The 15,588-nt window shown below is 46.6% G+C and overlaps 1 protein-coding gene across 1 annotated transcript in view; it reads left to right on the top strand.

Annotated features, from left to right (window-relative positions):
• The window catches only part of igdcc3 (immunoglobulin superfamily, DCC subclass, member 3), a 132,117-nt gene that overhangs the window by 106,061 nt on the left and 10,468 nt on the right, over window positions 1-15,588 (top strand). Inside the window, exons 7-10 of the mRNA XM_085968586.1 lie at window positions 1,406-1,571; window positions 11,146-11,393; window positions 14,162-14,326; window positions 15,371-15,559. Coding sequence (XP_085824712.1) covers window positions 1,406-1,571; window positions 11,146-11,393; window positions 14,162-14,326; window positions 15,371-15,559 — 768 coding nt within the window. The remainder of the gene's footprint in view (window positions 1-1,405; window positions 1,572-11,145; window positions 11,394-14,161; window positions 14,327-15,370; window positions 15,560-15,588) is intronic.

The raw sequence follows: 15,588 nt of genomic DNA, 5'->3' as shown, positions 1-15,588 counted from the left end.
AGGCAGGAGGATACTGGGAGTCTAATATGCCCATGAGAGAGGTGCACAAACTGTGGATGTATTGGGAAAGGGAGGAACATGAAAGAGAAAAGGAAAAAAAGGAGAGATGAGAGAGTGTCAGGGAGCAGACAGTTGACCAGGTAGAGAGACATGTGAGGGAAGCGCTTATAGTGAATATCAACCTCCTTACCATGTCACGGGGGCATAATACATGCCAACCTGAGCCTTCAGCTGCACAGCAGTGGGTAAGGTTGTGGATCGGGATTGCTGATGTACCTAAGGATCTCTCTGTGGGCACGTGGATCAGAGAGAGGACTGGGAGGGAGCTGAAGGCTCTTCCTTGGATATAAAGATCTGAGAGCAAGATTATGGAGAGGGCGTATTGAGGTGGCCAAAGGTCTCCCGTTGCCTACACAGATCAGAGAGAGCAGACTGCAGAGAGAGACTAAATTTTCCATGGGGGGGGCACAATCCTGGTGGGCGGGACTCGATAGCCCGAGTATTGACCCTACTATAATCTCTGGGGTCAGTGCAATTTTCACAATTAAAGGCCTACAGCAGCTTAAAGGGACCACACCACCGAACATTGTTTTGCATGCAAGTACTGTAACAGGTTTCTTTACCTGCAAATGTCGGAGAGCACTGTTGCGGGGCACAGAGCCTCCTGCTTTAGTGGATGCTGATGCTGAAAATGTTGCTTCAGCATGGAGACCCACTTTGGAACAGACAGATGGAGAGGCCCAAGGAGAGCTGTAACAGATAAGCAGAATGATGTGGCTGGGCCAGGCAGTGCCAATTCCATCGTTTGATATATGATCACTCAATGCTTTACCAGGTCAGGCAATGTAAGAGGACCCAGCCGCACCTTGAAAGAATGCACTGTACTAAGCATGTCTGCCAGTCACAATAACCTAGATGGCTGAAGGCCTGGCCACTATTGGTGGGGCAAAGGAAGTGGGGGATGCACAAGAGGCCAGAGTTGGAACAACGCAGAGTTCTCATTGGGTTGGAGGGCTGGAGGAGGTTAGAGACAGGGAGGGGCAAGGCTATGGAAGGATTTGAACACAAAATGAGAATTTTAAAATCGAGGCGTTGGTGAACCGGATGCCAGCGTAGGTCAGCGAGCAGAGGGGTGATGGGTGAACGGGACTTGGTGCGAGTTAGGACACGGGCAGCAGAGTTTTGGAAGAGCTCAAGTTCACGGAAGGTGGAAGATGGAAGGCCGGCCAGGAGAGCATTGGAATAGTAAGACTGGAGGTAACAAAAACATGGATGAGGGTTTCAGCAGCAGATGGCTGAGGCATTAGCGGAGATGGGCGATTATATGGAGCCCTCATTCTTGGGTTCCGAGGTTTTTCTTGTCGATCTTGTAAGCTGAGTTTTCTTTTCCTGTTTTGTATTTCAGCACCTGCAGAGTTTGTGCAGTACCCACAGTCCATATCGAGGCCAGTCGGAACCACTGCCATTTTCAACTGTCTGGCTCAGGGAGAGCCAATACCACAACTTACCTGGCTGAAAAATGGGGAAATCTTAGCAGCCAGTGGTCACATCAAACTGAAAAACAACAACAAGTAAGTAGCCCCAGAATGCTTTTGAGAGAATTCACCTTCCACGACCTGTGCTGTATAGGCAGACTTTGGGAGAGAAATGTGTTGGTGCCTGGTGCATGTCCAAACCAGGAGGCTTGAGGTCGGCCCACAATTAGGCCTCGGGCTTCACTACTATTAATTGGGTGAGCTGTTGGCGCCTACAGGTCCCCACAGGCACCTCGCCCATTTGAACAAAATGAATATCTGGTCGCTTCCCTCACTGGCAGTAGCCCAAAGGTATGTCCCGGGGTGGTGTCGGGGGGGGGGGGGGGGGAAATGGAGCAGCAATGGTGGGGGTGGGGGCCACTGAGATACTGTGGAGTCAAGGGAACATGAAACATTTAAAACTTAACTAGCCGCTTCTTTGGCCGCTGAACAATCCTGAGTGGAGCAGGTCCAGCTCCTGCTCAGCTCATCGGAAACCACTTTCCCAGAGTGGTCCTTAAACAGCTGTTAGGTCCCTCATTAACATATGCATATATTTAGCACTTACCCGAACACTCGTGAAGATTGGGCGCTGGCCATTCCACTGCTAAATTTGCCATCGATAACATAGAAACATAGAAGATAGGAGCAGGAGTAGGCCATTCGGCCCCTCGAGCCTGTCCCACCATTTAATGAGATCATGGCTGATCATCCAAATTCAGTACCCGGTCCCTTGATCTCTTTAGCCTTAAGAAATATATCCAACTCCTTCTTGAATATATTTAATGAATTGGCCTCAACTGCCTTCTGTGGTAGAGAATTCCACAGGTTCACCACTCTCTGGGTACAACCGTTCCACGCCTTAAAAATGTTCTGCCAACTCTGGTTGAATGTATTCCTGGAGATTTCATCACATGACATCTCGCCTCCCACTGCCCCGCCCCCACACTCCTGCCATTGGTCTAGCCCCGCCCCCACACTCCCGCCATTGGTCTAGCCCTGCCCCCACACTCCCGCCATTGGTCTAGCCCTGCCCCCACACTCCCGCCATTGGTCTAGCCCCGCCCCCACACTCCCGCCATTGGTCTAGCCCCGCCCCCACACTCCCGCCATTGGTCTAGCCCCACCCCCACACTCCCGCCATTGGTCTAGCCCCGCCCCCACACTCCCGCCATTGGTCTAGCCCCGCCCCCACACTCTTGCCATTGGTCTAGCCCCGCCCCCACACTCCCGCCATTGGTCTAGCCCCGCCCCCACACTCTCGCCATTGGTCTAGCTCCGCCCCCACACTCCCGCTATTGGTCTAGCCCCGCCCCCCACACTCCCACCATTGGTCGAGCCAACACGTCCATCCTCATGGCGCACTGTATTCCCACGCCATTGAAAAGTAAACTCACTCTTCATGACTCAATTGGGCGACTCTTGACTGTCAAACAACCTTCCCCCCCCCCCAACTCCTACATTTTTATAACTAATAAACAAAAGTGTTCAAAGAAAATGAAAAAAATAAACAATTTTTAAAATTAAAAATCCTAAGATTTTTTTCTGGTTTGCTCACAGCAGTGTCCAGGAGATTAATCTTCACTCCCTGGAGACTCCAGGGCAATCTGGAGGGTTGGCAACTCTAGGCACAACACATATCAATTTTTATCCCTTTATCTTTAAACAGAAGCATGCTGGACCCTGTGACCTGGATTAGTCTATACAGAGTAGAGGTCCCCCTATCTGATGGGAGACTGGGTGGTGTTGTGGTTTACAACACGATCCTTTCACTTGCGAGACCTGGGTTCATATGCAGCCTGGAAAAAAAAGTCTGTGTAAATATAAGAGCATCAAGAAACAAATCACTACCTTTTAGGTCGTGTCTTTTGGGGACTTGATTTTTTAAACACTAATTATAACCGAAAAATTTTAGTGACTTGCTCAAGTTTTAGGTGGCCCACCACAGCAGCCTAACTACATTTTAGGTGGCCAACCATTTAAAGACTGAGGGAGAATTTTCACAGAATTTACCAACCTAACCTTGGTAGAAGATCAGCGGATACCCTGGAAGAAAGGATGCCACTGGCCATTTTCAGCCATTTGCGCTGTTTCTCCAGGCGTTTCACAGATCTCATGCCGGAGAACCCCAGAGAAAATTCCAGGCGATTCCCTTACAAAATGTGATTTGTGTGTTATCAATAATGATTTCAACCGCACTTGCAACCCGACCGTTGTAATTTTGTTTTTGAAATTTATGTATTGCTACTGTTATTCCTCAAAGGAAATATTTTTCCTTAGGATCACTTCATTCCAATGGAGACTGTTTTATAAATCCAGGCTGCAAAAAATGTTGGTGCTGATCATGCTTCCCAGGTTACCGACAGCAACTTAAGAAGATCAGGACATCAAATCAAAAGAACAGGGTGAACAAAATGGCAGCTGAATTAATGGCTAGCAGAGAAGGAGGGTTGTGACTGCTAATTGTTGGAATACTTTGATTAGTTCTGTCATCGAGACCTCCTTTGTTCTGTTGAGTCAGGGTGACTCCTGGTCAAGATGGATTTGGCAGCTTTGTTGATCTTTAATTTGTGTAGTTTTACTCACGATCTCTGCTCCCGGCAGCTGCAGGAGGCCAATAGGTTCAGCAGTCCCTAGGGTTAAGAGACATTTTTACTTTTCCCCAAAGGTTCACAGTCCCTTCAATCTCTGTCACATGTGCGAGCGTTTGGTATGTCATGTAGCTAACACAATTTAACTTGGAAAAGATATCTTGCCATCAGTAACAGAGAGCCGAGTCCCTGCTACAGAAAGAGATAAAAGCCTCTGGGATTTCTCCTGACTGATCTTGAGAAGTGCTTGTGCGGGGAGTGGGGAGGGGGGAGGGGAGGGGGGTGTTGGAGAGACATTTACTGATCAACTTCAAGGTATCAAAGAGTCTGTTGGTTGAGGTGGCAATCAATTGATTTATTTTCAGTGCTGGTGCTGTGAAAAAAGTCTTCACTTCTGCAGTACCTGATGAGGAACACTCCTGTGGGATTTGAGGCCAGCTTTCCCAACTCAAGCTTAAGCCCCGTAGTTTTAATTTCCTTAAAAGTTCCCAATTTTGTTTTGTTCTCCAGTCCCGGAGGGATTCCTTTTGTGTTGGATCCCCCTTGCTGCAAGCGCCTCAGCCCCTCTGTGCTGCGAAGAGTTAATAATCTCTTTGGGTCTTTTGTGTGGGGGAAGACTGGTCATTGGTCCTGCCCTTTGACCTTGGGAAAATCAGTCATGCTGATTGCTTGTGTGCAGGACAACAGCCTTTGAATGTTCTTCTCTCAATAGACTGGAGCTTTTTTTTATTCTTTCTCACTCTGGTGTGAATGTGTGCTGGCACTAGCCCTGCATTGGCTTTTCCTCGGCAGCTGTCAGTGCATTATATTGGACTCAAACGTATTCTGGGCTTCACAGGCATGTGATGTAAGTAGCAGGAAGCAGTCAGACTCTCTTTCTCCTTGCTATATTTCCCAGTGATGTGCAAATGACACTGAGCCCTAATGAGAATTTAAAAAGGAACAATTCTAAATATAGTAGCTGTTGCAGCTGGGCATTCTGATTCCTACGGCCGATAAATGCTACGACTGTCAAGAGTTTGCTCCCAATATCTAGCACTAAATTAACTGCACTAATATTAGATACAATGGCCTAGAAATTCGATGGCGCCGCACCCGTTTTTTAGGCACAGCGCAGGCGGCTAAGTGTCCAATTTGACAGGCTGGTCACGCACGTGCTCATAATGCGCTGGAGGTGCGCCACCCACCATATTGGTAAAGGCAGAAGAAGAGGCCTCCAGGGCCCGTTACTGAATTAGGCACTGGGTTATTTGCATATGCAAATAGGGGGGCTAATGCCCATTTGAGGCACTCTTTCCGAAATTGGGCTGCCCTGAACACAGCCGGCGTTTAGGAAACGCGCAGACCCGCAACTTGATATTCTTCAATCAGCTTTGGCGCGCTGTGACCCTGCGGTGACCCCCTCCTCTCCCATCATAAAGTCTGATAAAATTCTTTTCAGGTTTTTTTTTACCTACATCATAGGATGGTTCGGGAGATATGTTTCACCCATCGATAGGCCTCCCTAGTAAAGAGAGGAAACGACTAGCTTCAGAAGGAAAGTAGTGAGCTTATTCACTGATACAATATCTAAGCCAGGAGCAGTGAGGAAAGACATTGACAATGGGTGTTAAAGGAGTCTCTTTGATCTGTTGTCTCACTGGAGTTTATTAATCCCATCAGGACGAAGCACATTCAATGGGGAAACTCCAGGAGCTCCAGGAAGCCTCTGCACACAAGCAGACCTTTCTATTTCAAAGTGAAATGTCTTTCATTTGAATGTGGATGCTCTGATTGAAGTGCGTGGCAATGCACACGTGTCCACTGTCCAGACAATGAAATGTTCACGTCTATTAAGTTGTGTTGGGAGAGGGGCCTGCATTTACCCTTCATATTATAAGCTATTAGGAAGCTTTTCAATCGTAAACTAAAATCTTCTGACAAGCATTCTCATTAATATTCTTAGAATTGCTTTACGTTCACTGTCTCGTGTGTGTTTGACAGATTATTTGGATTTAAAATTAGTGGTATTGTATGTTACGCAATCTGTTTTGGATTATATTTTTACAAAGGAATGGAGATTTCTGTTGAGTTTATTGTGGGATAGGATGTAGTTATGTCAGCAATCCTAAAATATCTTGGAAGGTTGTTTCTTTTCGGTTGCTGTTTGCCTTTAATTTGTGGCATCTTTCACTATTGATCTCTAAATGTAAACAACATCATTATTGATGCTGCGGCTTCCAGACTACCTGAGATCTTGTCAGATAAAAGGACCTTGAAGGTCTCCAGAGACACCTACACCTGGGATTTCCGCAAGGGTTCTCCTGATGTACTGATGTAACTTCAGCAGGAGATTAGCAGAATCCCCAGAGAGACGGTGTAAACAGTCATTTGTGGCATTCGTGTGTTCCAGTGCAAGGTCTTACCATTCTCTCCACGGATGTTGCCTGACCTGCTGAGTTTTTCCAGCATTTTCTGTTGTTCCAGCAGAGGTACCAAGCAGATGACAGGTATTTTCTCTTGTGGGTCCCCTTGTGGTTGGTATTGGCGGAGCATTGACATAAACCTGCCAGCACGACTCCTGCACACCCAATCACCTGGGAAATTGTATGTTGCATGTTAAGGGGGAGCTTAGAACAAGAAAATCTATTGGGTGGCAGTAGGGGCATTACACTTGGCCTCAGGATTTAGGGAGGGAAACGTCAACCATAATTCCCCCCTTCCAGTTATCCAGAGATCCCTACTGGAACGTGTGCTTGTGTGGGCATCCATGAAGGGAGGACTAGGCTTGACTTTGGTGCCTCCTACAGTCTGCTGGTACTCACTGTGTAGCCTCAAACATAAAGGATGGCGTTCTGAGTGAGGTATCAGGTGGCTGCCCACTCCTATGGATCTATACTCCAGTCTGGGTCTAGGAGAAGAGTGAAGAAAACTGAAAAAAGAGGAAGTACAGTAGACAGTTTAGTACCATTCTAATGGACCGGGTAGAAAGTGTGGGTTGAGTCAGTTATATCTGTCACCTGATAGTCCAATCACGCATTCATTATGTTCTCCTAAAGTAGTTCCACAAAGCATGTCCCCTTTCCAGATAACACCCATGTATCCAATCTGGATTTCTCCAGAATAACACACAGGGCTTGGCCTTAGAATAAACAGTTGGACTGCATATCACTTATTTACTGAGGTTAGGGTCTGTGTCAAAGTAATGACAGGACAAAGACTTCTGCTTTAAATAAAGCTGCACTCATGGCCATGTGATTGAGCCTGTTATAAATCACTCCAGATTGACCCATCACACCAGCTTCCAGAATTAAACCAGTCTGCTGATGTGCCAAAACGGCCTTTCACCATTCCATCAATCTTTGCAGTGTTCCGCGGGGGAATTCCTCCGGAACGACGGAAATGGCACTCACCATTTACTGAGCATTGTGGAATCTCACAAGGCCCCGAGTCAGACAGGCTCCGCCTCGCAACAAATATTGAAGTATCTTAAGCATATTCTCACGGCACTTGGCACTTGTGAAATATCACAACTTGGCCAAGAAGCAGGCATGCTCTCGACCATCCTTTCAATCTGTCCTCTTCCACTTTCTTCCAGCCTGCGAAAAGTGATTAGTGTTGTTTTACCTGGATTGGTACATGAAGAAGTCAATAGCATGATTCTTCACAGTTAGTCTGTAAAGAGTGCAGTTATTCAATCTTCTGCAACTTCCTGTTTGAATCTCTCCAAACAGTTTTCTGTGCCTCCAACAGCCCTAACCAAAATCATGAATGACATCCCCTGTGACTAATCTCTCCTCTTTCTCCTGGATCTACAGTCTTTGGGCTGTTCAGCCACGCCATCTTCTTCTAATGCCTCTCCGCCATTGTCCATCTTTGTGGGACTGCCCTTGCTTGGTTCCACTTTCAGTAAACATCTCTAGCAATGGCTTCTCCTCCCACCCACATCCTTGGTCCCCTTTTTGACACCTACATGCTGCCCCTCGACGACATAATCCGCAGACACGGGGTCTGCTTCGACGTGTACCCCAATGAAACTGGCTGTACCTCTCCAACACCCCTTTCGACCCCTCCAATACCTCTGTGCTGTCAATTTTATTGTATGACATCCAGTTCTGGATGAACCGTAGCTTTCTCCAATTAAATTTTGGGAAGACCAATTCCATCGCCGTTAGCCTCCACCAGAAATGCTGTACTCTTGTCACTGACTCCATCCCTCTCCCTGGCCAGTGTCTCAGGCTGAGCAAGACTGTTCACAACCATGGCATCCTTTGAGCTCCAAGCTGAGATTCCAAGCCCATATCCTTTCCATCACAAAGACAACCAATTTCCATCTCCATCACCTGCCTCTGCCTCTGTCCCTACTTCAGCCCATTTGCCAATGAAACACTCATCTATACCTTTGTCACCTACAGAGTCGATCACTCCAATACTTTCTTGGTGGGCCTCCCATCCTCTACCCTTCATACAATTCAGCTCATCCAAAACTCTGCTGTGTGCATTCCATCTCGCAAAAATTATCATCCCTGTTTTTAAATTCAACCATGCTTCACCCAACCCCATTTCTGTAACCTCCTTCAGCCCTAAACCCAACCCACTGGTGAACTTTCCATCCCGCTGACTCTGGCCTCTTATGCATATCGACTCCCTTTGCTTAACCATTGGCAGTCGTGGCTTCAGCTGCCTAGGCCCTGGAATTCCCACAGTTGGGGGGGGGGAGGTGGGGGCGTGAGGAGGGTGGAGCCTGAATTGCAAGCCCACTTCCATCCTCTCCAGTAGGTAGCAGCAGAAAGGCCGCAAAAATTCCTTAATGGAAGGAGAGGGCCAAGCAGAGGCTTCCTCTCTATTAATTCCTGCCCCAAACATTTACCTTTTTCGGCATTCGTTTTGGGCAAGACCTAAAAAAAAAAATTCCTTTTTGTCCTTGGTCATCTCTGCGGATGCCCCTTTGAGGCCCCTCACTGCCACTTCGGCTGCTGTGGGAGCCAAGAGGAGATTTAATAAAGACTTGCAAAATTATACAGGAAACTCTCGATTTACCGGAAATCTCTGTTAACCGGCAAAATGCAGGAGTAGGTTCAGGTAAGTTTTACTTCATATTAGTGGCAGTTCCTGGATCTGTGGCTGTGTAACTGGGGTTCCTGCACTTGTTGCTAAGCAACAGGGACGCTTGGTCTGTGGCCGGAGTTCCTGCACATGTTGCTAAGCAACAGGGAAGCCTGGCTTTGTTGCTGTGTATGGAGCTCTCGTACCTTTTAACTATACCTCTCTGTAATCCGGACTTTTTGATAAACCGGCACCACGCCGGTCCCATCGGTGCCGGATAATAAAGAGTTTCCTGTAAAGGGTTTGGATTAAGTGAAGAGGGAAATACTATTTCCTTCTGCTTAGGGAGTCAGTGACAAAGGGTCAACAATTTAAAATTGCCACTCAGAGAGTGCGGAGAGAGGCTAGAAGAAATCTCTTTATGTAGCAGGATGTTGGCACATGGAGTGCTTTGCCACTGGGCACGGTTGAGGCAGAGACCATTGCCTCTTTTAAGGGACAGGTGGGTAAATATTTGAAGTAGAGGAAGATACAGGGCCATGGGGAGAGCACGTTGTCATGAAGAAGAGAATCCTGGCCAGTGTATCACACTGTTCTAGGATGCAACATATCACACTTGTAGGATGCAATGTATCGCACTGTTCTAGGTTATAAAACTGGATTATATAGAAATGGAATCCCACAGTGATGTAGGTGTGAATTCATTGGCCTTGGACCAAGTTTTTCTTGGCTATCCCTGCTTTTGAGTCTCAGAATTTATCCGGCCCCTTCCTTCCAACAAATCATTATATTTCTATAATGCTCACTTACTATTTAATACCCCCCGCTGTTCTTGTCAGGACCATGTTCTTTGATTCTTCTCTCTTGTTGCACTGTGAAACCCTGCTCAGTAATCAAGGGCCTAACACTGATCACCCAATGCCATGACAATCTCTGATAAACGCCAAGTTATTTATAAAGCTAAAAGGAGAGATTGCAAACAGATTTTTTAAACTGAGTCTATCGACCTTTAAAGTGTGTGTGCTACTGGTGATAGAAGTCATGTGTTTAGCCTCCTTGTTGCCTGACTTTTTAAAAAATTCATTTATGGGATGGGGGCGTCGCTGGCAAGGCCAGCATTTATTGCCCATCCCTAACTGCCCTTGAGAAGGTGGACTGAGTTTATCCAGTGAGTGATTGAGCCATACAACACAGGAAGCCTCCAGGTTAGATCCCTGGTCTGTATTCTGTGAGCTAATCTCTGCTGGAATGATAGTAAGGGCATAACAATTGGCCTTGGCAGCCCTGGTATAGAGAAGGGACAATTGGCCAGCATTTCTACTTCTAATTGCTGTCTAATGCCCCGGCTAGAAGGTTTGCGCGTGTGAGTGCTGGGTGAACCCAGGATGTCCTCCCTGTGGTTGATTAGCCTGCTGACACTCACTCTCAAGACTCACACATGAATAATGGCCACTTGGGTAAGGTACCCAAGGTTGATTGTTGTTTGGCGTCTGTGGCACTGTACACAAGAGCAGGAGATAAAATTGGAAAGGAGAAAATAGTTCAAGAAAAGCCAATGCGACCTGCACATTTTTGCCTTTTTTTTTATTCGTGGGATGTGGGCGTCGCTGGCAAGGCCAGCCTTTATTGCCCATCCCTAATTGCCCTTGAGAAAGGTGGTGGTGAGCCGCCTTCTTGAACCGCTGCAGTCTGTGTGGTGAAGGTGCTTCCACAGTGTGGTGTGGTTACAACTGAGTGGCAGTTAAGAGTCAGCCACATTGCTGTGGGTCTGGAGTCAAATATAGGCCAGACCAGCTAAGGATGGCAGATTTCCTAAAGGACATTAATGAACCAGATGTGTTTTTACAACAGTCAATTAACTGAATTAAAATTCCCCAGCTGCCATGCTGGGATTATGAACTCACATCTCTGGATCATTAGTCCAGGCCTCTGGATTACTAGTCCAGTAACATAACCACTGTGCTACTGTTCCTTTGTAGAATGAGTGATGTATTTTATTTTCTCTCTGTTCCTAGTACTCTTACAATAAATGGAATCTCTCCAGAGGATGAAGCAATCTACCAGTGTATTGCTGAAAATGATGCTGGTTCGACCCAGGCCAGCGCACGGTTAACGGTGCTGTGGGCAGAGGGCCTTCCAGGGCCCCCCCGGGAAGTGAAAACCGCAGCTCTCTCTGCGACGGCCATTCAGGTGTCATGGAGCGAGCCTTCGGAGAATACACGAGACATTATCGGCTATGTACTGCACATCAGGAAAACTGCAGGTGGGTGAGCGAGTCTCTTCCTTCACATTACCAGTTTGTTTTGGTCACTCTGTTTATATAACAGTGCCGTGGATAAACATAAATGGTGCAATATGGATAAGGTACTTTCAGAAAAACTTCAGCATATAATAGTTGTGAGGCAGTAAGTTGATAATTTGCTGATTGTTTCACAATACCGTGGCAAACGCCACTAATTCTTCCAGAGAGATGTATATCTGTATACGCTATCCATAGTGAAGGAGCCTCACAACCACTCAGGATCAAATACTATCTTCAGCAAGAAGGTCCTCTCCCTTGGTATATTTGAAGTCCATTCCATTATCAGTGAAGAACTGTGTCACTCTCTCTCTGTCCCAAATTCTTTGATTTTGTAACTGAAGGGTTCCCTGACCATCACAAGGAGTTGTGCCCTGCTATAGACTGTCTGTGGAGTGGACTCTGTCACTCGCAAATTCCTGTGCAGCCCTTATTCTAGAGTGGGCACTCTCCCTACCAAAAGAGCTCTTCAATTCTAACATTATAATCTTCTACAGTCACGTTAAAAGACCACAAGATATTTATTTACAGATGAGAAAGGACATTCGGCCTATCTTGGTCCATTCGTCCAGAAAGATTCTAATGTTCCCCCCACAGGGGTATTTCCGGTTTCTCCTCGGCTATTTCAACACCATTCATGGAATATGTACGCTGCTTATTTTTTTTCTTCCTGTGTGCAGCAGTTGTCAGCATTAAAGTTAATCTGCTGTTGCTCTGCACACTTATATACTTTACCAACTCGTTCTGTACTTTCTGCCTCTGCCTCCTCCAATTCCATTGCCCCTTCAAGTCTGGTATCAGCAACAAATTTGCCCACTTTGCATTGAGTTTCGGAACCCAAGTGAGAAACAGTAGTGGTCTCAACACCGTGCCCCACGATACCCCACTCAGTAATTCCCCCCACTCAGTATTTCCCCCCACTCGGATATAACTCCTTTATTAACTAGTTTTGTTTTCTACTCTTCAACTCATTTCTTATTGAGACCTAAGGTTTACTGATAGCTTTTTGTGTGGATCTTTGTCAGATTCCTTTTTGAAGTCTAGACATAACACGTTGTAAGGCTTTCGCAGTTATCGCTCCCTAAAGAAGTTGAGAAGTTTGTCAGACAGGATAGTCCTTTCTGAGTTCATGTTGATTGCTGTTTTTATTGGCTATTATTGTGCATCATGAGCGGGTGGTACCACCTACGAGAAGCCCCTAGATCCTCCTTACTGCAATATCTGTGATAGTGACACTAAGGCCTAGATTTTCAGTGTGCCGTGAGGCGGGCTTTTAGGCGGACGGGGGGCAAAAATCCCGAAATCGGGGGTCCCGACACCATCCCGCCCAAAACCCACCTCCACGTAAGTTTCAGAGGAGGTGGGTACCCGCCCCGCACTGGGACCCACCGACCCGAGGCGGGAAGGGATTAGTGCCAATTAACTGCCTGTTAACAGGTAGTTTTTAGCCTAATCCCTATTTTGAGGGGTGTCGTGTGGGATTCCCGATGGCTCCAAACCACGCCAGGTTAGAGCAGGCGGGCCGTCGGGTTGAAGGACTTGGAGGGGTTGCGATGTCGGTGTTCAGGTGAGTGATGGGTGCATGAGTGCAAAGGTAAGTGTGTTTGGTCTGTCTAAAGTGTGTAAAGAAGTTTAAATTACCTGTACTTACCTTAACAGCCTTTCTTCCTCTAGGCGTCAGGAGTCCATCACTCAGCCGGCACTGAAAGCTGAATGGCTGCGATCTGTCAAAAGTGACAGCCTTCAGCTTTTAGTGTTGGTGAGAGTTCTAACTGAGTCTGCGTAGAAGGACTCAGGTTAGAAGTCAGACTGTCAGTGTTTGACAGCTTCAAACAGCTGTGAAACACTGATATTTCATCTGTCAAGACCTCTTGACAGATGAAATTTCAGTCTATGACGTCACCTGTTGCCAGGTGGCCCTTAATTGGCCTGCTGAGCCCGCTGGGCAGGCTCAACAAGGTCAATCAAGGGAAAATCGCGTGGCTTGGCCGGACGTCGATGTAGCCGGGACTAAAACCCGAAAGTTGTAGTCCCGCCTCCTTCCCGACAGCTTAATGAAAATCGACCCCTAAGTCTTAGTCTTATTTCAAAGACTTTATAAGTGGGAAGTGGATCCTGTTCCATGGTAAGTGTCGTGGACAGGGGGTGCAGCTGCTTATTTGGGTGTGACTCTGACTAACTTCAGTTAAAGAGATCCCCAGTAAAGTTGTGGAGTGATTATTTGCACGGCGCTGTCTGGAGGTCCCGCGCACCCAAAAAACAAATAGGGGAACATTGTCCACCAACACCTTGATTTTAAAATTCTCATCCTCATGTTAAAATCCCTCCATGACCTCACCCCTTCCTATTTGAACTCGGCAGTGTGAGCGCTGTGAGTGCTCCTAACCTGGGAGGGTGCGCCCTGCCTGTTCTCTGAAAGCAGTAGTGTTAGCACTGTGCGCTCTGGAGCCTGGCAGTCACAATGAATGGATCAAATTACACATTGCAAAGATCTTGATTACTCTCCCCCAGGCAGGATCAAATTACACATTCCAGACAAACGGCTGGGTGTGTCTTGTCCTCCAAGGGAACCAATCAGAAATCTGGTCTTGCCCTCCAAGGGGACCAATCAGAAATTTGGTGTTGCAAATAGACACGACCGTAAAGCTGTATGACTCTGATCGATTACTGGTGTAGAATAGACACGAGTTTCCCCAGGCTGTGCTTCCTGATCATCTTGTTTATTTTCTCAGATCCAGTGGAGATGGAGTACCAGGAGGCCGTGAGCAAAACCACCTTACAGCAGGTGGTGACTGATCTGGAGCCATCCACCAGCTACACTTTCTATATAAAGGCTTACACCTCGCGAGGAGCCAGCAAGCCATCCGAGCCAGCCATCAGGAGCACACTAGGCGAAGGCAAGTATCATGGACTCCACACAGAGTGAGGAGAGTGCGATTACTTCTGAGACACAATTGTGGATGACTGAATATTTTACTGACCTTCTTTCGATACAGAAATATTTTATTTTGCATTACTGTGGAGTTCTGGATTTATACCTATTCAAAGCTGGAGTCGATTTCCTAGTTAAATTCCATTTAGGATTGTAATAGCTGTTCAAGAGAGGATCTGAGTGAGATTATTTTAACTTTTAAAATTCATATTTCTGCTAATTGAGGTGATGGAGAATGAAATATTTTCCATTTTCAGGGACCCAATGTCACATCAGGCATTGCACATCAAGTATAGCATGGGCCTCGCTCTGGTACTTCAGTAAACAGTTCTAGAAAACCATAGCAGTTTTTAAACCAAGGATAGACTTGGGCATTATGGAGAATTGTTGAGATGGAAAAGGTTTGGCATGGAAGAGAAAAACAGTAAACTTTCAACGTTGCATTAGAATATATCTCAGAACAGGCTGAAAGACAAACCCTTGTGGCAGACTAACTGCCTCATAGAAACATAGAAACATAGAAGATAGGAGCAGGAGTCGGCCATTCGGCCCCTCGAGCCTGCTCCGCCATTCAATACGATCATGGCTGATCATCTAAATTCAGTACCCTGTCCCTGCTTTCTCCCCATATCCCTTGATCCCAGGACAAGCTGGAACAACGTCGATATTTAATCATCACTATTTTCTTCAAAAGCATGGTGTCTTTCTCTTGAACAAAGAAAAAGGTGTCTCTGCACTTGGGGATTCAATGTCATATTAGCAATAATTATCGTTGCTCTGGATTTAGACACTGGACTGTTAGTAATTATCTCTGTGCTGCAGGAATACTGTACACATACAGACGCTGATGCTCATATTCATGGCTGCTGTACAGTAGCAGACATCAGTGGTGTGATTTCTACCTGGTGTGACACCAATAGGCCCACGAGATGTATGGTAGCAGGCAGGAGTTACTGTTCCCATTTATTCAGCGTTCATGCCATCATATCCTGTCTATTCTATGTTTCAGTTCCGGCGGTACCAGCCCTTTTCATTAAAGTCCTGAACAGTACAGCTATCCAGGCTGCATGGGAATCCACGCTTAAGGTCGGTCAGCATGAAGGGTTCAAGTTGTATTATCGTAGGATTCATGGGGCGCACTTCACTGGGCCTGTTCTCCTTCCAAGCAATGTGACATCGTACAACATAACTCAGCTGGGTAAGAGGCATGTCTGAATAATCACAAGG

Source organism: Somniosus microcephalus, chromosome 27 (assembly GCF_052327205.1).
Source record: "Somniosus microcephalus isolate GS21.2 chromosome 27, FLI_Smic_1.0, whole genome shotgun sequence".
In the NCBI taxonomy this organism is placed as follows: Eukaryota; Metazoa; Chordata; class Chondrichthyes; order Squaliformes; family Somniosidae; genus Somniosus; species Somniosus microcephalus.
The sequence above is the reverse complement of the archived record's forward strand: the minus strand, read 5'-3'. Positions and strand labels throughout refer to the sequence as shown.